The sequence below is a fragment of the Puma concolor genome, chromosome C2, assembly GCF_028749965.1.
Source record: "Puma concolor isolate L17-30 chromosome C2, mPumCon1.1.hap2, whole genome shotgun sequence".
In the NCBI taxonomy this organism is placed as follows: Eukaryota; Metazoa; Chordata; class Mammalia; order Carnivora; family Felidae; genus Puma; species Puma concolor.
In genome coordinates this window covers 87,621,675-87,648,545 of record NC_141675.1, presented here as the reverse complement: position 1 = coordinate 87,648,545, position 26,871 = coordinate 87,621,675, and the positions used below count along the sequence as shown (strand labels likewise).

The 26,871-nt window shown below is 39.9% G+C and overlaps 1 protein-coding gene across 1 annotated transcript; it reads right to left on the bottom strand.

Moving 5' to 3' along the window:
- Window positions 1-13,185: 13,185 nt before the first annotated feature.
- On the bottom strand, window positions 13,186-26,856 carry WDR53 (WD repeat domain 53). The gene is made up of 3 exons (XM_025913416.2): window positions 26,742-26,856; window positions 20,301-20,796; window positions 13,186-13,809 (listed from the first exon to the last, which is right to left on the bottom strand). Exons 2-3 carry the CDS (start codon window positions 20,778-20,780, stop codon window positions 13,213-13,215), a joined length of 1,077 nt encoding a protein of 358 aa, XP_025769201.1. The 5' UTR covers window positions 20,781-20,796; window positions 26,742-26,856; the 3' UTR covers window positions 13,186-13,212.
- Between the last annotated feature and the right edge of the window lie 15 nt (window positions 26,857-26,871).

Below are 26,871 nucleotides of genomic sequence, written 5' to 3'. Positions count from 1 at the left end.
ATGTAAATTATACTCAACATGGTTGACCAAAAATATATACCATAAAAACTTGTAATGAATATTCATAGCAGCATTATTCACAATAACCAAAAAGTGGAAACAACCCAGATGTTGTCCATCAGTTGATGAATAGGTAAAATGTGGTTTAGCCATATGTGCTAGTCTTCTGTGGCTACCATGACAGAATACACATAGGCTGAATGGCATTTCATCTTCTCATAGTTTTGGTGGCTGGAGGTCCGAAATTAAGGTTTTGCAGGTTTGATTTGAAATTAAGGTTTTGCAGGTTTGATTTCTCCTGAAATCCTCCATGGCTTGCAGACATCTATCTATCTGCCTTCCTGCTGTGTCCTCACCTAGCCTTTTCTCTTGTATATTCACCTCTCTGGTGTCTCTTCTTCTTATAAGGACAGTAGTCATATTGGATTAGGGTCCCACCCTTATGACTTCATTTAACCTTAATTACCTCTTTAAAATCCCTACTTTGAGGGATGGCTGGGTAGCTCAGTTGGTTAAGCATCCAACTATTGATTTCAACTCAGGTTATGATCTCAAGGTTTGTGGGATAGAGCCCCATGCTCTCAGCCTCAGCACAAGGCTGCTTAGGATTCTCTTTCTCCCTCTCTCTGCCCCTCCCCTGCTCATGCTCTCTCTCTCTCAAAATAAGTAAATAAAACTTAATAAATAAAATCCCTATTTCCAAATACTGTCACATTTGGAATTAAGGGTTCACCGCGTGAATTTGTGAATGTTGAGGGGAACAATTCAGTTCATAACAGTTTTTTTTTATAGTTTTCATTTCTGTCCTTATTTGTTCATCTTTTCCTTAAATCCTTGACAACATTTATTTATTAAAAAATTTTTTTAATGTTTATTTTTGAGAAAGAGACAGAGAGACAGAGCGTGAGTGGGGGCGGGACAGAGAGAGAGGGAGACACAGAATCCAAAGCAGGCTCCAGGTTCTGAGCTGTCAGCACAGAGACTGACATAAGGCCGGAACGCACGAACCACGAGATCATGACTTGAGCTGAAATCTGTCCACAAGATCATGACCTGAGCCGATGTCAGACGCTTAACTGACTGAGCTACCAGGCGCCCCTCCTTGACAACATTTATAATAGCTCTTTTAAAAAAAGATTTTAGGGGCCCCTGGCTGGCTCAGTCAGTAGAACATGTGACTCTTGATCTTGGGGTCATGGGTTTGAGCCCCACATTGAGGGTAGAGATTACTTAAAAAAAAAAAAAAAAGATAGAAATATTTAAATAAATAAATATAAAAACAGACACTAAATGTCATTTAATTCTATCATATATTTCATATAAACTTCTGTTTCTCCTAATTTTTCTCCTAAATATAGGTCATTTTCTTGATTCTTCAATATCTAGAGGATTTTTTAAAAATGTCACCCATTTGAAGTAACAATTCAACAGATTTTAGTATATTCACAAAGTTGTGCAACCATCACCAAATCTAATTTTAGAACATTTTCATTCACCCAGAAGGAAATCCCATGCCATTAGCAGTCACTCTCCAATCCTTTCATCCCCCAGCCCTAGGCAACCACAAATCTACTTCCTATCTCTATAAATTTGCCTATTCTTGCCATTATCTAGTGATTTTGATTGGATTCTGGTCATTATGTCTGTTACATTGTTGAATTTATGGATTTTTGTTGTGTTCCTTTTAAAATGCTGAGTTTTAGGGGCGCTTGAGTGGCTCAGTTGGTTAAGCGTCCAACTTCAGTTCAGATTATGAACCATGGTTCATGAGTCAAGCCCCAAGTCAGGCTCTGTGCTGACAGCTCAGAGCCTGGAGCCTGCCTCGGATTCTGTGTCTCCCTCTCTCTGTCCCACCCCCACTCATACTCTGTGTGAGTCTTTCTCTAAAATAAATAAACATTAAAAATTTTTTTTTAAATATTGAATTTTATTTTGGTAGGCTATTTAGTATAAATCAGAGTGGTCCTTTCAAGGCTTGTTTTTAAGCTTTCTGGGTTTTGTTGTTTGTTTCTTCTTTTTCTTTCTTTTATTTAGTTGTTTATTTATTTATTTAGACAGAGGGCCCGAGTAGGGGAGGGGCAGAGAGAGAGGGAGAGAGAATTCCAAGCAGGCTCCACACTGTCAGCACATAGCGCTGATGTGGGCCTCAAATTCACGAAATGTGAGAGCATGACCTGAGCTGAAACCAAAAGCCGGTCACTTAACTGAGCCACCCAGGCACCCCTATTTGTAAGCTTTGTGATGATAGCTCTAGAGTAGCCTTTTCTATAGGTCTAACTTAGTCCTACTGAATGCATCAGGTCATCAAAGTCTCTCAACACCAGTCTCCCAACAAGATCTCTTAATACCAAGGTCTCTCTGATGGCTGTTCAGCTTGCAGTTCTCCAGTAGGTTTTCTTTGCTCAGCCTCACAGGGTCCCATTCTACTCTTGTACAGCTTTGTATTTGACCAAAGACAGGGAAACTCCCATGCAGATTTCTGAATCTCATTCTCTGTATAGTTCCCATCTCTCTGGTATTCTGCTTTATAATTTTTTTTTAACGTTTATTTATTTTTGAGACAGAGAGAGACAGAGCATGAATGGGGGAAGGTCAGAGAGAGGGAGACACAGAATCTGAAACAGGCTCCGGGCTCTGAGCTGTCAGCACAGAGCCCGACACGGGGCTCAAACTCACAGACCGTGAGATCATGACCTGAGCTGAAGTTGGCCGCTTAACCGACTGAGCCACCCAGGCGCCCCTGCTATTCTGCTTTATAACTTTTAGCTGTCTCAGTCTCCACAGGCTCTTTTTTCTCCTCAGATCATCAAGTCTGCCATGCCTTGCTTGGGATCCTCCTTCCTATGCTGATATTTGGTAAACAACATCAGGAAGAAAGCTAAGGAAACCGTAGGACTCACTTCATTTTGTTCCCCCTTCTCTCAGTAATAACTGTCCTGTGCTGCCTTGGTCCAATGACTGAGAATAACTATTTCACATTTATGACACAGTTATCCAGTTGTGTATGACAGGAGGGTTAGTCTGGTACCAGTTACTTTGTCATGGCTAGATGTGTGTGTTATTTTTTGACTGGCTCCCTTTTTGCTCAATATTATGTTTGCGGATTCATGCTTATTGTTGAGTGAAATATTTAGCTCACTTCTTATTTCTATATGGTATTATATAACTGAATATATCACAATTTACTTATATATTCTATTGTTGGACATTTGAGTAGTTTCCATTTTGGAGTTATTGTAAATAATGCTGTTATAAACACTCTTATACATGTCTTTTGGTATATGAACTGTTGGGCATATGTCTAGAAATGGAATTGCTGGATAGATTATGCATATAGTCAGGTTTATACATATTGCCAATTAATTTTGCGAAATAGTTGTACCAACTTTCATGCTCATGTACAGTTGTATGTGAGTCCCAGTTACTCCATGCTTCATTAACACTAGGTACTGTCAACTTTTTATTATTATTACATTTATTTATTTTTGAGAGACAGAGAGAGACAGAGCACGAGCAGGGGAGGGGCAGAGAGAGGAGACACAGGATCTGAAGCAGGCTTCAGGCTCCGAGCTGTCAGCACAGAGCCCGATATGGGGCTCGAACTCACAAGCTGTGAGATCGTGACCTGAGCCGAAGTCAGACGCTCAACCAACTGAGCCACTCAGGTGCCCCTGTATATTTATCTTTTTATTCAACAACCTTACTAAATCCATTTTTAATTTTAGCAATCCATCTCTAGATTCTTTTGATTTTCTTCATACAGAATCATGTCTATAAATAACTGTTTTACTTCTTACTTTCTAATCTTATGGCTTTAATTTCTTTTTCTTATCATATTGTACTTTCTAGGACCTCCAGTAGAATGCCAAATAGAAATAATGGTGAACATATCCTTCATCTCTTGTGCCCAATATCAGGGAGAAATGTGTCAATATTTGCCATGTTTCCAAATAATCCATGTATCAAAGAATAAATCACAATGAAAATTTAAAATGTTACATTGAAAAAAATGTTACATTGGAAGTTAATGAGTATGGCATATGAAACTAGAAGGATATAGCTAAAGCCATACTTAGAAGAAATTTTATAGCCTTAAATGCATATACACCAAAAAGGAGGAGGGCTAAAAAATCAATGAACTAAGCATCCATCTCAAAGTGTTAGAAAAAGAGCAAATTAAACCTAAAGATAGCAGAATGGAGGAAATACAATTAGGGCAGGAATTAAACAGAAAACAAACAGAAAACAAAGGATTATCAAAGACAAATATTGGTTCTTTGAAAAGGCTATAAATATTAAAAAACTCCTGACAAGAACAGTAAAAGAGGATATTATAAACAAATTCATGACAATAAGCTTGAAAATACACGTGAAATCCAGTTTGCTACATGCATCAATAGTTTGTTCCTTTTTATTCTCAGTAGTATTCCACAGTATGGATATACCGCAGATTGTGTAATCATTTATCTGTGTAAGGAATCTGGGCTAATTCGAGTTTGGGGCTATCATGAATAAAGTTGCTATAAATGTTCGTACACAGGTTTTTACGTGAACGTATGTTTCAATGCCCAGGAGAACAACTGTTGGCTCATATGGTTCTGGCATATTTTGTTTATAGGAAAATGCAAACTGTTTTCCAGAGTATCTGTACCATTTTACATTCCCAGCATCAACAGATGAGAGATTAGTTTCTTCACATCCTTACCAGCATTTGGTGTTGTCACCAAATTTTTTATTTTAGCCATTCTTACAGGCATGCAAATCAATTAAAAATATTTCATTCAGATTATTTAGTATATTTTTAATGATATTGTTTTTAAGTAATCTCTTCACCAAACATGGGGTCAGACTCACAACCCTGAGATCAAGAGTCACATGCTCCACTGACTGAGCCAGCCTGGTGTCCCCAAATTATTTAGTAATTTTGGAGGGTGAGTTGACCTGCAACATATTTAACCTTTATAATCAGTGCTGAATTGGGTGTTGTGGGATAGGACCCAGACATCTGGATATTTTAAAAATCTGCAGGGGCGCCTGGGTGGCGCAGTCGGTTAAGCGTCCGACTTCAGCCAGGTCACGATCTCGCGGTCCGTGAGTTCGAGCCCCGCGTCAGGCTCTGGGCTGATGGCTCAGAGCCTGGAGCCTGTTTCCGATTCTGTGTCTCCCTCTCTCTCTGCCCCTCGCCCGTTCATGCTCTGTCTCTCTCTGTCCCAAAAATAAATAAACGTTGGAAAAAAAAAAATCTGCATTGGTGAATCTGATTTGCAGTTAAGATTATGAAGACACCTTCATCTCAGAGGACACAAGCTTTGAAGAAAAAGTCATCCTTTGAAGAAACAGCCATATCTAATGATGGGAATATCATAGACAATGAGAATATGTAGTAGGATAGTAGAGCTGAATGACATTTCAGAAATAATAACCAAGGATTCTATAACCATGGAAAATAATGTTTTTTGGAAAATAATTTTTTAAACTTTTGAAAGTTCAAAATATAATTTTAAAGGGGTCTAAGTAGACCAAAAAATAATCTTAAATTTTAAATTGATATATAAATTTTAAAAATGGTTACTTAGAGCCATGGAGAATTTCTTATTACCAAGAAAGTTCAGGTAGGGATGAATCAAGTTATTTGACTAATTTGAGGCTATCAAAATCTCTGACAACCAGGAAAATTGTGGATTATGTCTCTAGAGGGCGCTGAACCTCTACAGAGCAATGCAGGAAAGGAAAATCCTGAAAATTCTAAGAACCAAACAAAAGTAATGCTTCATGAATAGCAGTAACATCAATTAGAAAATTAGAGTATATTATTAGGAAAGGAGCAAGTCTAAGAGTAAAAGGTTTAAGGGAAACAAAGAGAAAATGTCTGCCTAGTTCCCACTCTGGCTTAAGGAGTCCAGTAAGATTCCAAATCACCCCGACCTCTCCAGTGCAACCAGACTCCTGACTAATAACAACACCTATATGCCATTTTGGAGATGATGGTCATGACACCAGAATGGCAAGGGCCAGTCAGGGCAGATTAGGTAGGTCTAAGTAGTCAAACCTGCCCATCCTCTTGTGCTCACTACCTGAAATTATGGCCGTAGGATCCACCCAGTCACTGAAACCAAAAACTTGGGCTTCATTCTTGACTCTAATACTTCCAACTGATAATATGACTAGTTTTCCTACGTGACTACTTTAGAATTTATTCTGAACAATCTATGCTTCTCCAAAATATCCTCTCCCACAGCAAACTATGGGTTCCACCCTTGCTATTTCCCCACATTCCCCAGCAACATCACTTAGTCCTAGTCTCATATGAAGATGCTAAAGGTCACTCAAGAAGATTTTCAGGATTCTGTCTACAAGTCGATTCCTTTAAGCTTGAGTACTGTAAGGTTTTAAAAGAAAAATTATGAGACTTCTAGGATTGATTAGTAATTACTTGTTATACAGAAATGACGTTTTAGTATAATGTTGCTTAAATATGTCCAAATCCAACATTAGGTATAGACTTCTTATAACTCTTATGTGACCATAAAATCAAAAGAAACCTACATATTGGGTGCCTGGGTGGCTCAGTCAGTTAAGCATCCTACTCTTGGTTTGGGCTCAGGTCATGAACTCAGTTTGTGAGTTCAAGCCCTGCATCGGGCTCCATGTGGACAGTGCAGAGCCTGCTTGGGATTCTCTTTCTCTCTCCCCCTCCCCTGCTCTTGGGCATACACTCTCACTCACTTGCTCTCTCTCTCTCTCTCTCAAAATAAATAAACTCAAAAAAACCCTACATATTAAATACAAACCAAATTATAGCTAATAAAATAAACTGTCAACATTATTTTAATGGCTGATGCTGTTTTGCTGAAACTAAATTAACTCTCACATGAATTTGGCACTAATTGCTTTAGAGGAGGTTCTTTGTATTTGGCAAGTTGATGCTACCTTGGGCAGAGCAGTGACTCAATTATAAGACATTTCTCTAATTGAATTACATGCATCACTTGGTTCATGCATTCTCAGTTTATCAATTTTAGATTTACAGAATTAAAAAAATGTTTTAATGTTTATTTATTTTTGAGAGAGAGAGAGAGATAGAGCATGAGTGGGGGAGCGGCAGGGACAGAGAGACATAGAATCTAAAACAGGCTCCAGGCTCTGAGCTGTCAGCACAGAGCCTGACGCAGGGCTCGAACCTGGGAACAGTGAGATCATGACATGAGCTGAAGTTGGACGACTGAGCCACCCAGGCGCCCCCGAGTTCTTTTTTTTTAATATACCTATTTTAAAAGACTTTTAATTAGTTTTTTTAAGCCAAAAATGCCCTATGACATGATACGTTCATCTGTTAACTTCTATTAAACATCTGTACCATTCCCCTACTCCACCAACCCCTCATAACAATTTCACTTTCTGCTTTTACAATTTTTTTTTAATTCCACATATAAGAGATAACATACAGTATTTGTCTTTCTCTATTTGACTTATCACATTTAGCATGTTTTCAAGGTCCACCCATGTCGTAGCAAATGGCAGAATTTCTTTTCTCATGGCTGAATAGTATATATTCTTATGTATATAAATGTGTGTGCGTGCACGTGTGTGTACACACACACATATGCTGCCACATCTTCTTTATCCATTCATCCTTTGCTGGACACCCAGGTTGTTTCTGTACCTTGACTATTGTGAATGATGCTACAATAAAAATGTGAGTACATATGTCTCTTCAGTAACGTGTTTTCATTTCCTTTGGATACATATCCAGAAGTGGGATAACAAGATCATATGATAGTGCTACTTTTTTTACGTTTTTTTGTTTCTTTGTTTGTTTTAGTGTTTATTTTTGAAAGAGAGAGGGAGACCATGAGCAGGGGAAGAGCAGAGAGAGAGGGAGACACAGAATTTGAAGCAGACTGTAGGCTCTGAGCTGTCAGCACAGACGTGGGGCTCAAACTCACAGACTGTGAGATCATGACCTAAGCTGAAGTCAGACACTTAACCAACTAAGCCACCCAGGCGCCCCTAGGTCTACCTTTAATTTTGGAGGAATCTCCATGCTGTTCTTCATAGTGGCTGAACCAGTTTACTATTATAATTTGTAATAAAATAATGTTTGCATTTATCTAGCCACACATTGGCTTATAACACAATTAACAATGTTGTACCTCCCAGATGTACTACTTAATGAACCTAATAACTGAACTCCTGGCAGTACAACATATGGTTATTTATGAGTAAATTCAGGTTTGAGAAGTAGATGCAGATTATGTTTAGTCTATGGACTCAGAAGACGTAACAATTCTTACAAACTCTTTCATTGTATTTCATAATCACATATTTGATGGTATACTTTATAGAAATCCTAAGATTAAACCAATTAACTAAATAAACTTTCAAAGATGCACTCAATTTTCAGGCCTACCTGTGACCTGTTGTGTCAATATTTATAAGTCATTGTTTTTACTTGACCACTCCGTGCTCTGGATGCTTCTTCAATCATTGCCTAGAATGATTACAGAAAAATTATGCCCAAGTGGAGAGTCACTTCCCCCAAATGTATTTTATGGCTATAGAGGAGGACCTTAAGGAGGCTCTATTAAATATCAGCCCAGACCTTTCCTTCACCAAGAGTACCAGGGTATGACAGCCTCTCCTGGTGTTGGGGAGGTGTTCTGAATTTCTTTCACATTCTCTCTTGGGCCTAGATTAAATCCCACTCCTCTGGCTGGCATATGGTCCTAATGGTGGTGGCCATAGCAGAGTACTTTGTTCACTCCAGCAGACTCCTATCTTCACTCTCCCAGTATCCTCTGGTCTGACAGTCTAGTCTCTAAAATGAACTTTGGAATGAATAAAATGAAATTTGGAACTCTAAAATGCCCCAGTGGAAGGGGCAATCTTCCTCACTAGGGGCACACCACAGGAAGACGGTTGTATACAAAGGAGACGCCTTTCTGCTCAGACACCAGACTGTACCACAAGGATCCTCTTGCTCCCAGCCTTTCACCTCTATAAGCCCACCCAGGGCTGAGGGGCCCATCTTTTGCACTTCTGGCCGCCACCCTCTCCTACCACCAGACTTTGGCGCAGTAAGAATGGTATTAGTCAAAACTGACTGGCCAAGAGCAAGAATGAAATTGTTACTAAATTTCTTAGATATATTAGGATTATGGTTTTATTGGAAAGTGTCTTTTTTAGGAGATGTGTGCTGATGTATTTTGAGATAAGTGTTATGGTATCTCACTTTCAAATAGTTCAGAGGGAGCCTGGGTGGCTCAGTCAGTTAGGCATCTGACTTTGGCCTAGGTCATGATTTCCCCAGTCCCAAGTTCAAGCCCTGCGTCAGGCTCTGTGCTGATAGCTCAGAGTCTGCAGCCTGTTTCATATTCTGTGTCTCCCTCTCTCTCTCTCTGCTTCTCCCCCATTCACACTCTATCTAAAAGTAAATAAACATTAAAAATTTTTTTAAATCAAATAGTTCAGAAAACCAAACACACGCGCGCGCGCACACACACACACACACACACACACACACACACACAGAGCACTTGTGCAGTATATTAATCTGTTTCCACTAATTACCTGCTTATAAATAGAAAAACTGAGGTCAAGGGAGATCTGTTCATAGGTTAAGGCACCAGGATTATACATGATTCTGCCAAAGGGTGATTGATTAATCCTAAAGGTATTTTTGCTTTTGGCGGGGAGAAGCAACTGGGTGCCACTGCCATCAGCCTCAGCATGGTCTATCCTGGACCACAAACTGATTGTAATATGGAGAAGGAACATCAAATATGAAATGAGCATGTCTGGGTGTCTGTAAATTGAGCACTGGTCGGGAGAACCATGTGTAGCCCTGACAGCTGGTCTTAAAAATAACGTGAAATACAAGCAAAGGGTTCAGTCTGGTTGCCAGGCAACCCTGCCACCAGCTCCCTTTCGGTTGACCTTTTTTGTTTTCTATATACTTAATATTTATACTTTCTGGACCTCCTTTGATTCATTTAAGATTTAATGAGTACTGTTTGTATAAGTTGAAGGGATCCAGGATAGACCAGACCGTAAGTTCTGAAACAGGGCAGAATTCTTGCCTTCAAGCATCTTACAGTCTAGTAAGGGGTCCTGGGTGGCTCAGTCAGTTAAGCATAGGACTCTTGATTTCGGCTCAGGTTATGATCTCATGGTTTATGAGATCGAGCCCTGTGTAGGGCTCCCTGCTGACAGCACAGAGCATGTTTGGGATTCTCTCTGCCCCTTAGCTGCTTCCACTTGCTCTCTCAAAATAAACTTAAAAAAAAAAAAAAAAAGCAGGTACACAATTACTATGATTATGTTTAACATAATCCTTTACTACTTGCAACGTAATTACATCTGCAAAGATCCTTTTACCAAAGTAACATTTACAAGTTCCAGGGATTAGAACCTGTTACCTTCGGGGGACATTTTCAGCCTACTACAGATGGGGGACTTTGGAAAGCCTACTTTTGGGGCAGGGGGCAGAGGGAGAGAGAATCCCAAGCAGGTTCTACACCCAGTGTGGAGACTGACATAGGGCTCGACCTCACAACTGTGAGATCATGACTTGAACTGACGTCAAAAGTTGGATGCTTAATTGACTGAGCCATCCAGGTGCCCCTGGAAAGCCCACTTCTAAGGGGTGACTACTGAAGTTGTTTGTCATCTGAATAGCTGACTGGCAACTAGAGCTAAGCTATATTCAAAACGGTATCCTGATTCTCTGTAAGCCCAGACGGAGGTGCCTTCCTTTGCTTACTTTACCATTACGTTTCCTCAAACTTTCATTAACTAAAGTAACCTGGGTAGGTCTCTTGCTTGCCAATTGAAAGGGTCAAACTGTAACATAATAGCTGACCTAAGAAGGGTTTGTTTTATACATAATTTTCATACAAATATCAATAGTTAGTTGTAGACCTTTGGACTATCAGTTTAGCGTACACTCCCCTTCTCTGAGAACTACCTCCCCAACTATGGGAGTGGGCCCTTTTGGATATGTGGATACTAAATTACTATGTCATTTAGTAATGACAGTAGCCCCCTAGCCAGAGCTGACTGGATCAAAGGCAGGTGCTTAACTAAGCTGTATCACTCATATTCTCTTCAGGAACTTAGGACACTGCTCACTTGGTTTCTGGAATTGAAATGAATTGTTGATATAGCCCTGAAAGGCTATACTTTTTGCAAGTAAAAACCATCATGTAGAGAGAAGCAGAGACAAGTGACCGTGAGAACTCAAGAAAATGCAGCTGCCTTGATTCCTTTTTTAAATTTAAACTTTAAAAAAAATTGGGGCACCAGGGTGGCTCAGTTGGTTGGGCATCCGAATTCAGCTAGGTCATGATCTGACAGTCCATGAGTTTGGGACCCGCGTCGGGCTCTGTGCTGACAGCTCAGAGCCTGGAGCCTGCTTCAGATTCTGTGTCTCCCTCTCTCTGCTCCTCTCCCACTTGTGCTCTGTCTCTCTCTCGCTCTCAAAAATAAAACATTAAAAAAAAATAAACTTAAAAAAATCTTTTCTTTAATGTTAACTTATTTTTTTGAGAGACAAAGCATGAGCAGGGGAGGGGCAGAGAGAGAGAGAGAGAGGGAGACACAGAACCCAAAGCAGGCACCAGGCTCTGAGCTGTCAGCACAGAGCCTGATGCGGGGCTTGAACTCCCTGACTGCAAGATCAGGACCTGAGCTGAAGTCAGGCAGATGTCAGTCAGTCAGTCAGTTGGTACAAATGCTTAACCTACTGAGCCACCCAAGCACCCCTGAACTTTTTTTTAAAGCTTATTTGAGAGAGTGCGTGCACATGTATGCATGTGATCCGGGGGTAGAGTGAGAGAGAGACAGAGGGAGAGAATCCCAAGCAGGCTCCGTCCTGTTAGCACAGAGCCTGAGGTGGGGCTCTATCTCACAAACCTCCAGATCATGACCTGAGCCGAAATCAAGAGTCGGACACTCAACAATCGACTGAGCTACCCAAGCGCTTCTCTTTTTAAAAATTTTTTTTTAATTTTATTTTTAAAAAAAAATTTTTTTTTTTCAACGTTTATTTATTTTTCGGACAGAGAGAGACAGAGCATGAACGGGCGAGGGGCAGAGAGAGAGGGAGACACAGAATCGGAAACAGGCTCCAGGCTCTGAGCCATCAGCCCAGAGCCCGACGCGGGGCTCGAACTCATGGACCGCGAGATTGTGACCTGGCTGAAGTCGGACGCTTAACTGACTGCGCCACCCAGGCGCCCCAATTTTATTTTTTTAAGACAAAGAGACAGGGAGAGAGAGCAAGTGGGGGAGAGGGGCAGAGAGAGAATCCCAGGCAGGCTCCACACTCAGCTCAGAGCCTGAAGCCTACTTTAGATTCCATCCTCCTCTGTCTGCCCCTTCCCCACTTGTGCTCTCTCAGGAAAAAAAAAAATTAAAAAAACAAAACATGTAGAGAAGACAGTGATCCCGGCCATGATGAAAAGGAACTTACTCTTGACATACTATCTTGGTTTCTATTCTCTACCTCTTCTCTCTCGTCTCTACTTTTATCTTCTGCTTAGTCAGAATTTCTGCTTATTCCTAACTTTGGCTTATTCTTGTTGTATCAGCACCACAGCCTGGATTACTGCATAATATCCTAAACTGAACTGACCCTGAAGCCCTTTTCTTAGAAACAACAGAGAGTGACTGTCAGCAAAGCCTTCCGGGCTTTATAGAGAACAAGTAAGAACAGGTTTCTTCTTCCAACTTGGTAAGGTTCCTCAAGACATCCTAGGATCTGAATTAACCAATGTCATTTGGTTACACTACACTTGGATTAGATCATATGCGGGCTTCCCTGAGGCAGGAGGCTTGACAAGACAACCAAGATCCTTTCCAGGTAAGTAATCATGTCTGCAATTTTCCTACTTCTTTGTTACTTAATAACTCTGAGTCTGATTACTTCTCCTCCTCCAAATTTTAATGTCATTTACTACATAAAGTATTACCCAATTATCTTTTGCTCAATGTCTTATAATTTATACAATGGAAGGGCATTATTCAAAATATGACAATAGGTGTTGAGGCAGGCACTTGTTGGGATGAGCCCTGGGTGTTGTACGTAAGCCAATTTAACAATAAATTATATTAAAAAATATGACAAACATTAAGAATGACAAAAATGAAGAAACAGGATTTTTTTCAACCTATAAAAAGTTCTGCTGCAGTTTTTCAAATTTTTTATTGGATTTAAAATGCTTTTAAGGGATATACAGATACACAACTAGTTTGATCAGCTACTAATATATTTTGGTATCCCTTTATTTTTGTACTCAACAGCCAGTTCACCTTTTCTCCATGTTCAACACTTAGTTTTGGTAAAATTTTGCCATGTTCTTCTTCATCTGTTACTAGAGCATGAGTATTTCTACCCTGCTTCGTATAAGCTGCTTTTTTAGTTTTCTTCCTGTGGGTATGTTTTGTAGGGCTCTTCTGTTTTTTTTCAACTTCACTGCTTACATCCCACAACATTATCTTCCCATCATTCCCTCCAGTAAGCAGCATATAGGATTCTGGCAGAAAGGAGACCTGGGATACTCCCAAAGTGTGGCCCTTAAATCCCAGTTCTTGTTCACACTTAACTCCCACCACCCTAAAGATTCGAACCTTACCATCTTCTGCACCACAGCTAAAAATATTGCCACATGATGCTACAGACACAGAGTGGGCTAAAGCAGGGTTTAAAAGCTGACCAGGTGATTGTGGGCTTTCCATCTCTTCTGTTTCATCTTCCTGCAAATTTGTAATCCAGAGTGGCCGTGCTTTCTGAAGGTTCCACAGCATCACCTTTAAATAAGAGGAAGTTATGTAGTCAAACAGAGGCCTAGCCATTTTGCTCGACTATCATGCTTATTCCACTTGTAATAAAGTCATCAAAGTAGTCTGATAATAATTAGTATGATACATTTCTAGCAATATTAAATTTTTAAAAATTCAGCTGGCACCACAATGTGCCAGTGGAAAAACTCAGATGCCAATGTACAATAAGGTAGAAAACAAGATCTTGAATAACTTGGGATTAACAAACCCATCAAACTGTATGTAATCCACATTCTTGAGCAGTTGCATTTCTTTAAGTCACTGTACCCTCATTTCTACAAGTAAAATAGAACATTATAAAACTTATTAATTTTAGTCTATGCTGGCTGCAAGTCAGAAAGCCTGTCAACTAAATAAATGAAATCTGGATTATCACTGAAATGATTTGTATCTGGGATGCTTTCTCTTTCCTTTCGTACAACCTAAAGTACCCATTTTAGAGGCTTACCTCAAGTTCCTGTCCCTCTAGGAAGGCTTTCCTAAATATTCCAGCCCACTTCTCTCTTGCCTGTATTTAATTTCTATGCTATTAATTAACATATACTATTAGCTTGTCAGTTTCTTGAGATTTAATTCACCTTAAACATTTTTTTGTAAATTTTAAGTAGGCTCCACGCCCAACATGGGGATTGAACTCACAACCCTGAGATCAAGAATCATGTGCTCTACCAACTAAACCAGCCAGGCATCCTGAGATTTAATTCATCTTTGCTCAATACCTGGAAAGAGCAAATATTCCATACCTATCTGTTGATTAATTTGACATCCTGGCATATGTGGGTTTTTTTGTTGTTCCCTACCATGATTTTGGACCTACTAAATTGATTTAAATGAAATGCTAATTAAAACCTGTTTAAAACAAAACAAAAAACTTTGTGAATTGATTTTACTCTATAATCTAGTGATTCATTTTCTTCCCACAGCAACCAATTTGAAAAGGAAAATATTCTTCATACTTTCAGAGAATAGACAGCTTTATTTTACCATCTAGTATTATCCCTTAATTATTACTCACGATTTATTTTTTGTTTTTTTATTTAAAAAAAAATTTTTTTTTTCAACATTTATTTATTTTTGCGACAGAGAGAGGCAGAGCATGAACGGGGGAGGGGCAGAGAGAGAGGGAGACACAGAATCGGAAACAGGCTCCAGGCTCTGAGCCATCAGCCCAGAGCCCGACGCGGGGCTCGAACTCCCGGACCGCGAGATCGTGACCTGGCTGAAGTCGGACGCTTAACCGACTGCGCCACCCAGGCGCCCCGTTACTCACGATTTAAAATAGACACTAGAATAAGCATGGTTCAGTCAAAAGCACAGATCTGAACTGACAAGATTACTACTGCTGACGAATATTAAGGATTTGGTTTTCTATCGAAGGTAACTGCCCTCAACTCAGCCTCTGAAAGAAGTGACCTCTAATACATTCTGCTTCTATCAAGAAAAGCACTGAAAACTCTTTTAGATTGGATTTATAACATTTGCTAAGTGGACAGCAGTTGCTATTTGGCTGAAGCTAAAATATTAACAAATTAAAATAAATTAAAGTAAAATAAAGAAATACCAGAAAATATAACAAAGATGTGATATGGACATGCTATGGAAACAAATCTCTAAAAAAAAAAAAATCTGAACACAAGGCAAATGGCACATTCCAGAATCTGCTAACTTAACTGTCTTGGCAGGTATCCCCAAGTCTTTCTTGCACTACCGTGCATGATGCCTAGATTATATTTTCTGCCCTCTTAAGACATGAACTATACTCAAAGTATTTTCAGCAGCTTAAACATTTTTGTATTTACTGAAATCTAAATGTGTTAACAGCCATCCCAGATTCTACCAATCCAAGAATAATTTTCAAGTATTGAAGATTTCCAGACTGTTCCTTTCTGGACATTCTCTATACCACTTTACTCTTCCTAACTGCCAAAGATTCCAAGGTGTTTTACAATTTCTCAACCACCTGGTTCAAGTGGTGTCACTCAAAGCAGGAAAGCAAGAGATACTAAAAGAAAAGAACACAAGAGTCTGGAGGTTATGGTCCTACAAAACGTCAGAGGGGGGAGAAAGTGGACAACTGGCAATGTTCAGAAGTGAATGCAATCACATCAAAGTGACCCTGCTCACAAATTCCTCCCCTACAAAAACATTTCTTTCCACAGAAAAGATTCATTTTTAAGGGAAAAAAAAGCCTTCCTGCCATCCTGATCCTTAAGTATTTGTACTAGTGATCCTTCAAACTCCAGAAAAAACAATAAACCTTTTGAACCATTTATTTTCAGATGTGGAAATGAGGGGCAAAAAATCAATGTGTATGCCACAGAAATATATGATGGTCTCAAATTTCCAAAGGTCTTTACAAGAGAAAACTGTATCTGAGTGGTAGCTACACATGTATTTAATGTTCTTCTTATACTTTACACATATATTATAAATATTTTGTAGTTATTTAATAAAAAATTAAGCAGTCTAGGAGCTCCTGGGTGGCTCAGTCGGTCGAGTTTCCGACTCTTGATTTTGGCTTAGGTCATGATCCCAGGGTCTTGGGATCCGTGCTGTTTGCATGGAGCCTGCTTAAGATTCTCTCTTTCCCCCTCTGCCACTCTCCTGCATTTGCACTCTCTATAAAAAAAAAAAAAAAAAAAAAAAAAAAATTAAGCAGTCTCAAATGTCTTGATAAATCAATTTGTTAAGTTCCCTGCCACTCTAAGTGTGCTTTGCCTAATTATTTAAACCGATGTAAATCAAAGGGTATAATTTTTATGATTTCTGTAATAACAAAGATAGGTACATTGACTATATCTCCTGTGTGTGGCAATAATTCAATTCCTGCCTTGAGGTAAAATGTGTTTGTTCAGAGAGAAAGAGCTCTCAAAATTAACCTTATAACAACTCCATTCCACTTTTATGCCTACAATCTTGGACTCCTTCAGATTAGCTAGTCTTAAAGTTTAGAATAACATCAGATAACCAGGTTTTAAGAAGTAAACTGTTAGATACACAACTTGAGCGGAAGTCAAATGCTTAACTGACTGAGCCACTCAGGCACTCCAAGGAAAGTAATTTCTTAAAAGTTCTGTGTGCTGTCTTACCACTGTTAAATCACAACCCAATGCAGAAATTAATCTACAGTGAATATTTAGGTCTTGGCAGTCAAATCAAATAAGCAATTACCTAAGCCTCCTTTTCACAAAATATTTAGGTTGTTCTATACTGCTCTCTAGCAGTTGCCTGCCACTAGAACTTCTCTCCCAGAACTGACAGCAAAATAAATTCTAGATGCCCATTTCTTATCTAATCTGAGAAGTATATAGGTCATTTTTGCACACCTAATTGTTTACTGCCATGCCTAGTATATTAATGAACCAGAGATTGGAAACTGGTACAGCCTAAGGTTGAAAGAATGACTAGTCAAAGAGACACTGTACAATCTGCCTACTCAACACAGATATCCACCTGGATGTGTAGGTCTTTTGTGTGTGTGTGTGTGTGTGTGTGTGTGTGTGTGTGTGTGTGTGTGTGTAGGTCTTTTGGTATAACCAAAATAGGCAGATTATCACCACGAGGGTAGAAAATGTAGGTTTTTAAGGGCTTGGTCAAGACATAGGTGTGGATAAAGAGTTTATAGGTTGTAGGGTCACTGTGCCCCTCAAATGCAGAATGATTCCCAACAGAGGAACTATAGACATTTTTGGTAAGACAATTCTTTATTGTTTAGGGACTGTCCCAGTGCTGCTGGCCATCCACTGATCCTGCCTACTAACTACAAGTAGCTTGGGGGAGGGTAATGGCAGTCATTGTGGAAACAACAAAACCCAGCCTCGTTTATTTCTAACTTATGAGGGGGTGTAGTGGGTAGAGAAGGGAGTGGTAAAGACTGCTGGCCAAAAAGGTAGAAAGATAAAGCCTTTGATGATATTAATGGAATCACAAAGTCTTGAAAGATATTGTACACAGTAAAGAATATAGACTAGGGCACGTGGGTGGCTCAGTTGATTAAGTATCCACCTCTTGATCTCAGCTTACGTCACAATCTAATGGTTGGTGGGGTCGAGCTGTGGATAGGGCTCTGTGCAGACACCGTGGAGCCTGCTTGGGATTCTCTTTCTCCCTCCCTCTCTGACCCTCCTCCACATACTCTCTTTCGCAAAATAAATAAATAAACATTAAAAAAAAGAATAAACACTTATAACTGTGCAGGACACACAAGTCATTAATAAACAATGGTTCTTTTTCTTTTTTTTTTTTTTTTTTAATTTTTTTTTCAACGTTTATTTATTTTTGGGACAGAGAGAGACAGAGCATGAACGGGGGAGGGGTTAGAGAGAGGGAGACACAGAATCGGAAACAGGCTCCAGGTTCTGAGCCATCAGCCCAGAGCCTGACGCGGGGCTCGAACTCACGGACCGCGAGATCGTGACCTGGCTGAAGTCGGACGCTTAACCGACTGCGCCACCCAGGCGCCCCACAATGGTTCTTTTTCTAGAAGTCGCCTGTTTGCAAACCAAGAACCTTTTCTAACACATTGCTGATGATCTCCTACTTGAGATCTCCTGTTTGTGATACCTCTGGTGTCACAGAAAAAAAATACAGCCTTTGGATCCAGAGAGACTCAAGTCCGAATCTCAATTCAGGCAGCTATATGGATACTTAATTTGAACCTCAGTCTCATTTCTAAAAAAGTAACAGTAATTATCAGGGTATGATTTGAATGAAAACTAATATGTAAAGCACTGGCAAGTAGTAAGTGCTTATCAAAGAGAAACCATGATTATTCTCACTCCAGTGATACATTTATTTTTAACTAGGCTTCATGTCCAGCACGGAGGCCAACGTGGGGCTTAAACTCACAACCCTGAGATCAAGACCTGAGCTGAGATCAAGAGTTGAGTTGGACACTTACCTGACTGAGCCACCCAGGCACCCCTACAAGATTTACTTTTAAGAGGAAGTACATCTGGGGGGTCTGGGTGGCTCAGTCGGTTGAGCATCCGACTTCAGCTCAGGTCATGATCTCGCAGTTTGTGAGTTCGAGCTCCATGTTGGGCTCTGTGCTGACATCTCAGAGCCTGGAGCCTCTTCAGATTCTGTGTCTCTTTCTATGCCCCTTCCCCACTCATGCTCTGTCTCTCAAAAATGAATAAACGTTAAAAAAGAAAAATTAAGAGGAAGTACATCTGCTATGGGAAAGTTCAAGCTATCTGAAAGCTTTCTTTTATTAAACCAAACCAAAGTCTGCTTCCCATGACTTCTATTACCACTAGCACATTCCACTTTTCCCCCTCATGAAAACTAAGAATTAAACAGTTCCATTTCCAGGGCGCATGGATGGCTGAGTCAGTTAAGCATCTGACTCTTGGTTTCAGCTCAGGTCATGATCTCACAGTTCATGGGTTAGAGCCCTGCATTGGGCTCCATGCTGACAGTGTGGAGCCTGCTCGGGATTCTCTCCCCACCGCCCGAGTTCATGCTCTTTCTAATAAATAGATAAATAAAAAAATAAACAAACACTTCCATTTTACCCACATAACGGGGTTTCTTGCTATATCCACTCTTCTGACAGACTTCCTCTGGATTTGGTCTAATTTGTGATGTGATGTTCCTTTTAAAAATTACTCAAGGCAATGCTCTGATCTTGGTCACCAATATACAATAATTCAATTAATATACCACAGAATTTTAAAGGAAGAACAGGGGCGCCTGGGTGGCGCAGTCGGTTAAGCGTCCGACTTCAGCCAGGTCACGATCTCGCGGTCCGTGAGTTCGAGCCCCGCGTCCGTGAGTTCGAGCCCCGCGTCAGGGTCTGGGCTGATGGCTCAGAGCCTGGAGCCTGTTTCTGATTCTGTGTCTCCCTCTCTTTCTGCCCCTCCCCCGTTCATGCTCTGTCTCTCTCTGTCCCAAAAATAAATAAACGTTGAAAAAAAAAATTAAAAAAAAAAAAAAAAAAAGATGTTTAGGGGCGCCTGGGTGGCTCAGTCAGTTCAGCATCCGACTTCGGCTCAGGCCATGATCTCGCAGTTCGTGAGTTCAAGCCCCGTGTCGGGCTCTGTGCTGACAGCTCAGAGCCTGGAGCCTGTTTCAGATTCTGTGTCTCCCTCTCTCTCTGACCCTCCCCTGTTCATGCTCTGTCTCTCCCTGTCTCAAAAATAAATAAACGTTAAAAAAAAAAAAAATTAAAAAAAAAAAGATGTTTAGAATCAAATATTTGAATTCTCAGGTTTTATGACTGTCTTAAGCACAGAGAAAGGAAGGCTAAAGGATAAATGATTACTTTATGAATAAAATCTACTTGGCTTTGTCAAGTTAGCATTAAACATGCAGAAATAAAGCTCATGCTTCATACACAAATAAGACACGTTAGAGAACAAAAAATGCAAAAATATATTTAACCTGGTCAGTAATTTGATCGTTACCAAACCCATTAAAAATTACCCAAGTACTCTCTGCAAAATATTCATTACCTGCATATCCAGTCCACATGACACCAGGCTCTGAGGTCTTTGAGGCCGAAAAGCTACAGAAGAACAGATATTGGAATGTCTCTTCAGTGATCTGCTAACTTTCTTATTTTCCAGATCTAGGATTTTGATTGCTCCGGAGTCATCAGCAGAAGCCAGCAGGTTTTCAGTTTCATTCAATGAGAGACAATTGATCTCTTCTTCATTCACATGAAAATGGTCCAAGGAACCTTTGAGTGACCGGACATCCAGTAAGCTAATGGTTTCTCCATGTGAAGCATAGAGCTTAGTGGGGCAGGAGGGAGAGAATAAGACACTGGTAACATCATCAGCCCCTTGGAAGCGTTTATGTCCTAATGGAGTCCCATCTTCACCCCAAACCATAAGATCACCACCCTCTGCTCCAGAAGCGACTAGGCCTTCTTGACTTGCATTCAGGCAGAGAATAGGTGAAGAATGTCCACCAGTCCACTTGACTGCCATTATGGCCCAGAAGACACTGTGGAGAGGGGGAAAAAAACTATAATCTCTTATTTAAGAACTTGATGGGAGGAGACAAATACAATATGCAGTATTTCACTTAAATATTTAAAAAGACATCTAAAAAACCTTAATTTAAAAAAGGACATTTGAAGATCAAGTCTACAAAAGTTTAGTTGCAAACAGGATTGGGTACACCTGGCTGGCACATGCCTAAATGGACTTTCTATGCTATCAGGGACCCAGGCAAACCTTGTCCTCTAGCATCTGATATGAGGTTCACATTAGAATAAATACCATATATTTAAATTAGTAAAAATTCTTTTTAAAAGAGAGATGCTTGGGGCACCTGGATGGCTCGGTCGGTTAAGCATCCGATTCTTGATTTCAGCTCAGGTCATGATCTCATGGTTTGTGAGTTTGAGCCCCACATCCGGCTCTGTGCTGACAGTGTGGAGCCTGCTTGGGATTCTCTCCCCTCCCCCATCTCTGCCCCTCCCCCCCCCAAAACAAACAAACAAACTTTAGGGGCATCTGGGTGGCTCGGTTGAGTGTCCGACTTCAGCTCAAGTCATGATCTCAGTTTGTGGGTTCAAGGCCCGCATCAGGCTCTGTACCGACAGCTCAGAGCCTTAAGCCTGCTTCAGATTTTGTGTCTCCCTCTCTCTCTCTTCCCTTCCCCCACTCGTGCTCTCTCTCTCTCAAAATAAACGTTAAAAATAATTAAAAATAAATAAACTTAAAAAAATAAAAAATAAAAGAGAGCTGTTCAATTATCAAGTTATATCTTTTATATGAATAATGTTTTAGAGAATGAGCTCTGGAGCTAGACGTTCTGAGTCTGAATAGCTCTACTACCTATTATTAGCTGGGTGACTTTGGTCAAGTTACTGAACCTCTCTGTGATTCATTTTCCTTCTCTATAAAACAGGGGTAATAAAAATAATAGCACCATTTCACAGGATCATAGCAAAATAATATGTGTAAAGCACATATAACAGTGTCTGGTACATAATGAGGGCTCAACAAATACTACCATGATCACTTTTCCTATTAAAAAAAAAAAAATTTTAATGCAATCTCTACACCCAACATGGGGCTCTAACTCATAAACCCAAGATGAAGAGTCACATGCTCCACTGACTGAACCAGCCAGGCACCCCTCACTTCTTCTATTTTTATTAGGCTGGTCAAAGTGGTATCATGTATCTATATCAATGGTCCTCAAAGTATGGCCTCCAGACCAGCAGCATCAGCATAAACTAGGAACTTAGAAATATAAATTGCCCAATACTACCCTAGAGAATCAGAAATGCTGGGGTTGGGGCCTAGCCATTTGACAATAGTTTAAAAAAAATTTTTTTTAACATTTATTCATTTTTTGAGAGACAGAGCGTGAGCAGGGGAGGGACAGAGAGGGAGACACAGAATCCAAAACAGGTTCCAGGCTCTGAGCTGTCAGTACAGACCCGGGACACAGGGCTTGAACTCAAGAACTGTGAGATCATGACCTAAGCCGAAGTCAGATGCTTAACTGACTGAGCCACTCAGACACCCAACCACTTGTTAACAGTTTTTAACTTGTTAGGATTCTCTGAAATTTCAGAAAATGACGAAAAGCCATAAATGATTCATTATATTCATAAAAGCATTCATTAATGCTTTTAAAGTACTCGGGTATTTTTAAGTTTATTTATTTAAGAAATCTCTACACCCAACATGGGGCTCAAACTCACAACCCTGAGATCAAGAGTCACATGTTCTATTGACTGAGCCAGCCAGATGCCCTGTACTCATGTATTTTTAATTACTTTATCACCCACTTAACACTTAACAGCAGTACTTATGTGCGAAATTGAGATTCCTGATACACTAGGCATCCCAGATTTATATAATGAAACTGTCATATAATACCACCCTGCCTTAACTGCCTGTTGGATAAAGCAAAAAAAGGAAATCAGGGCAATTTATATAACTCTAAATGGTTAGAGAAAAGAAAGCAAACAAACCTACTGGGAGAATTTATCTAGTGAGAAATTGCCATTGCTGCTTTCATATTTTCAGATATGAAACCTGAATTTAGTCCAATAACACAGAGATAAATTTCCTAATATTGTTCTGAAAAATGATTTAAAATAATCTGGCAATCCGCCCGAAGTTTCTATTCCTGACACAAAGCTTATTTCCTCCCATTTTTAGACACTCGCACATACACAAAATCACTAACTAAACTGCAAAAAAATCACTAATCTTTTAGTAATCAAAGTAACGGGGGGGGGGAGGGAGTAACAGAAACATGGTCACATAAACAGATATAGCAATTTTCATAAAGATGACAAAATAGGAAAGACAAAAAGATTTATTTTAAAAAAAACATTTATTTCAGCAGAAGCACTGAATTTGTATACAGACGAAACTAAAGACTGAAGTAAATAAGTTTTAAAGGAGAGGTTTGGAGAGGAAATGACTCAAAGAGGTAAAGACAGGGAACTCGGGTAGTTTGATTTTTGCTGACAAGTAATGAAATAGTAGTTAAATAATTTTCTACCATAAAAAAGGCTTTTGCCAAATGTTCCAGATAAAGGAAGAAAAAAGTACACTTAGCACAATTTGAAATAAATGTTATTAACGTTATTTAGGCTTAGGGACAGTCATCTGTGGTGACTGACTTATCACATTAACATAGATAAAATGCTACCTTAAAATATGAAGTTTGTATTAACCATTGAAAAGACCAGTAGAGTTACAAATAATTTTAAGTTTTTTCTTTAGAGAATTGATCGATTATTTCCTACGTTAGTTTTAATTTTTCTACAGTGAATCCACTTTAAAGTCCGGGGAAGTCTGCCCTCTACAGCTTTAGGATTTTGTGTGCGTGTGTTTTTGAATTCCTACTGGGATTTTAAGTTTTCTCTAAGACAAGAATGAGGCAAGGTTTCTAGCACTTCTGTTTTCCCATCACAGATCTACTCACAGGTGACCTAAGTAAATGCCGACTGGTGAAGTTTTTTTGCAGGTTTTCTGCCTAATATAATTTTTTTCTGGAAAAGACTCATTAAAGACACACGTGGTTAAGCTCACCCCAAAGTGTGAGAAATTAGGCAATAAATGGATTTTGAGCTTAAAGGAACTATTACAGACAATACAGCTCCTGTAAATTTTTCCATAATGGAACCAGTGTCTATTGATCTCACAAAACCAAGGTCAGCCCTACCTTAACCTCTACGCACCAGTGTAAAATACAAATTAAACTTCTAATCTCTACATCACATGAATAGTATTTACTGATCACCAAGCTAGTCAGAAAAATAAAAATAAAGACCTATTATGGAGAATGTTAAGAAAAATAGTTGAAGGGCTCCTGGGTGGCTCAGTCAGCTAAGCATCTAAGTTTGGGTCAGGTCATGATCTCAGAGTCATGAGTTCAAGCCCCACATTGGGCTCTCTGTTATCAGCACAGATCCTCTGTCCCTCTCCTCTCTCTGCCCTTCCCCCGCTTGTGTGCTTTCTCTCAAAAATAAATAAACATTAAAAAAATAAAATTAAAGCAAGAAAAACTGTTGGGAAAGTCCCAGAAATGTACTATACATTGAAGCTTTTCAACTTATGCAGGGTATTGATCACGGGAGTCAACCAGAACCCCGGGGATCACTTGTTTACTTAGTCTACAAAATTAAAATTATTTGTTCTCTTATTTGAAACATACCCAAAGCCCACTATCAAAAAGTATTAAACAACAGGGGTGCCTGGGTGGCGCAGATGGTTGAGCACCTGACTTTTGATTTCAGCTCAGGTTATGCTATCATGGTTTGTGAATTTGAGCCCCGCATTGGGCTCTGTGCTCTCGGTGCGGGGCCTGCTTGGGATTCTCTCTCCTTCTCTCTTTGCTCCTCCCCAACTTGTGCACTCTCTCTCTCTCAAAATAAATAAATAAACTTAAAAAAAAAAAACCGTATCAAACAACAGATTGCTGTGGTATAAGGCCGTGGCAAAAAAATGTAATTAAATCTGAGTTAAATCAAAACAATCTTTCAGAAATGAGCTGTCAGGCCACTGTTTCTTGTTTTTCCTTACTGGGACAGCAAAGCCTACAAGAAATAGGTAGGAGCCATTATCTCCTTGTTCAGGTATCAGGTCAACAAGCTTCTCTTCTCATAGGTAATGTCTAAAGCAATTTATCATAGCCTATTGTGCATTACTCTAATTAGATAATAGTTTCCTTTAACACCTAATGAAATCATGGAGTCAGCAAGGAAAGGTGGGGTATCTTGAGAACATTTTTAGAAAGGGTGGAAGGTGAAGATGGAAGTTCTGAACAGTCAGAAGGCAGGACGGTACTAAATATGGGGGGGGGGGGCAAGGTCAGGAGGATGATTTGTAGAAAGAAAAGGACCCAGTCATAAAATCTTTTCCTACTTTGAAATTCTGCCTGGGGCACTTGAAGGGGTACTTGCCACAAAGTCAGCTCACTGACTGGGCTGTATTAGCACCAGAATTATCTCATCAGATCCTTCAAAGGCTCCACCTCACCTACACTGTGACAGACAGAATAAATGTCAAAGTCTTTAATAACTGAATGATATCTAAATACTGCTCCAGTTATATTTCCATGTGCCCACACGTCCTTTTCAAGTGTCTGTGACTTCAAAGCTGTTGATTCTGCCTGGTTCTTTGTCCCCTTCTCAGATGGACCAAACTCTACTTATCTTTGAAGAATAAAAAAAAAAAAAAAAAAATTAAAGTGCCTTCCCAAACAAACTCTGACCTCCTTGGGAGGGGACATCTTGTATGTCCCATAGATGAAAGTTGAAAAATGAATAATGAATAAAACTCCCTAGTCTGAGATTACACTACCATTCAAACAATATGAGGTAGTCACTATCAGTATAATAAGTATAGGTCAATTTTTTTTCACGTTTGGGTTTTCCAAAGTTGGTCCTGATGTGGAGAAGCTGGATAGCAACCAAAATGATTGAAAGGCTGTGGCATTAGCACTAGTTAGTAAAGAATCTGGGATATTAAACTGGGAGGAAAAAAACATCTGGGAAGAAGGGACTAGCAAATAATAAACACCATTTACCAGAGAGTAGAGAAGGTAGTTGCTGTTCGTTTTTAATGGAGAATTAGAAATGTATTATACACAGAGGGAACTACTGAAAAGATTTCTTACCACATAAAGGCAAGACAGTGGAGTTGACTACTAAGGGAATCTGTGAGTCTTATAATATTACCCCAGAGTTGTTTTGATAATTATATAAAACTCGAATCAAAGACCTGGCACAATGCCTTGTTCACATGATGGTTATTATTTTCTCTCACTAAGCATTCTTTAAAGGCTGTCAGAAAACTTTTGGCCACCTAGGAAAATGCAATATAACCAAATAATGCTTAAATTATTTCTCTTCCAAGAAGCCATCTATAATTACAGCCTCCACATCATTCTCCCTATTGGAATGTCCAATTATATAAAAACACGCTGCCTGGATCCGCCTACTAATCGGGTTAGCAGGAAAAACTGGGAAAGGCTACATTTTGTCCAAAGAAAGGAGGACTTAATCAGCAATTACTCGGCACTTTCAGGCTATCGAAACATTTGGGCGGGGGTGGGGGGAGGTGGTGCGGGGATTCAAATATGATGACCTTATTTTCCAAATACACGCTAGGACTCAGGTTCTGATAAGTGCCAGTACCAACAAAGAACAAAAGGGCCTGACCAGGAGAAGACGACCTCAGACGCCGAAGGTAAAGAAAGAAGATCCAACTTAAGTAGAAGGTGGCGGAGCTAGGACTTGGCTAGCAAGGAACTGGAAATTTCATGCGTTAGAGTGGCGTCTGAAGCAGGGACCTGACACAGGAAAACCTCACAGGGAAAGGGGCCCAGGAAAGCAGACGAGAGACCACTAGACCAAAAAAAGGAAAAGACACCGAGGAACAGCCACAAAGCCACAGATGCCAGCCTCATACCTGCGCTTCCCGCTTTCCTCCTCGGCGCCTCGTGATGACCTCACCTGTGGGCGCCCAATCCCATCTAGCGCTGGGCGCGGGGCGCCTCAGCCAAACAGTCACATCCGGGGCCGAGAGGAACCGCGAGCGA

Coding starts and splice junctions, on each gene's coding strand:
- WDR53 (XM_025913416.2), bottom strand. CDS start 20,780: ATGGCAGTCAAGTGGACTGGTGGACATTCTTCACCTATTCTCTGCCTG. Junction 13,810..20,300: donor CATGTGGACTGGATATGCAG/GTAATGAATATT, acceptor TCTTATTTAAAG/GTGATGCTGTGGAACCTTCA.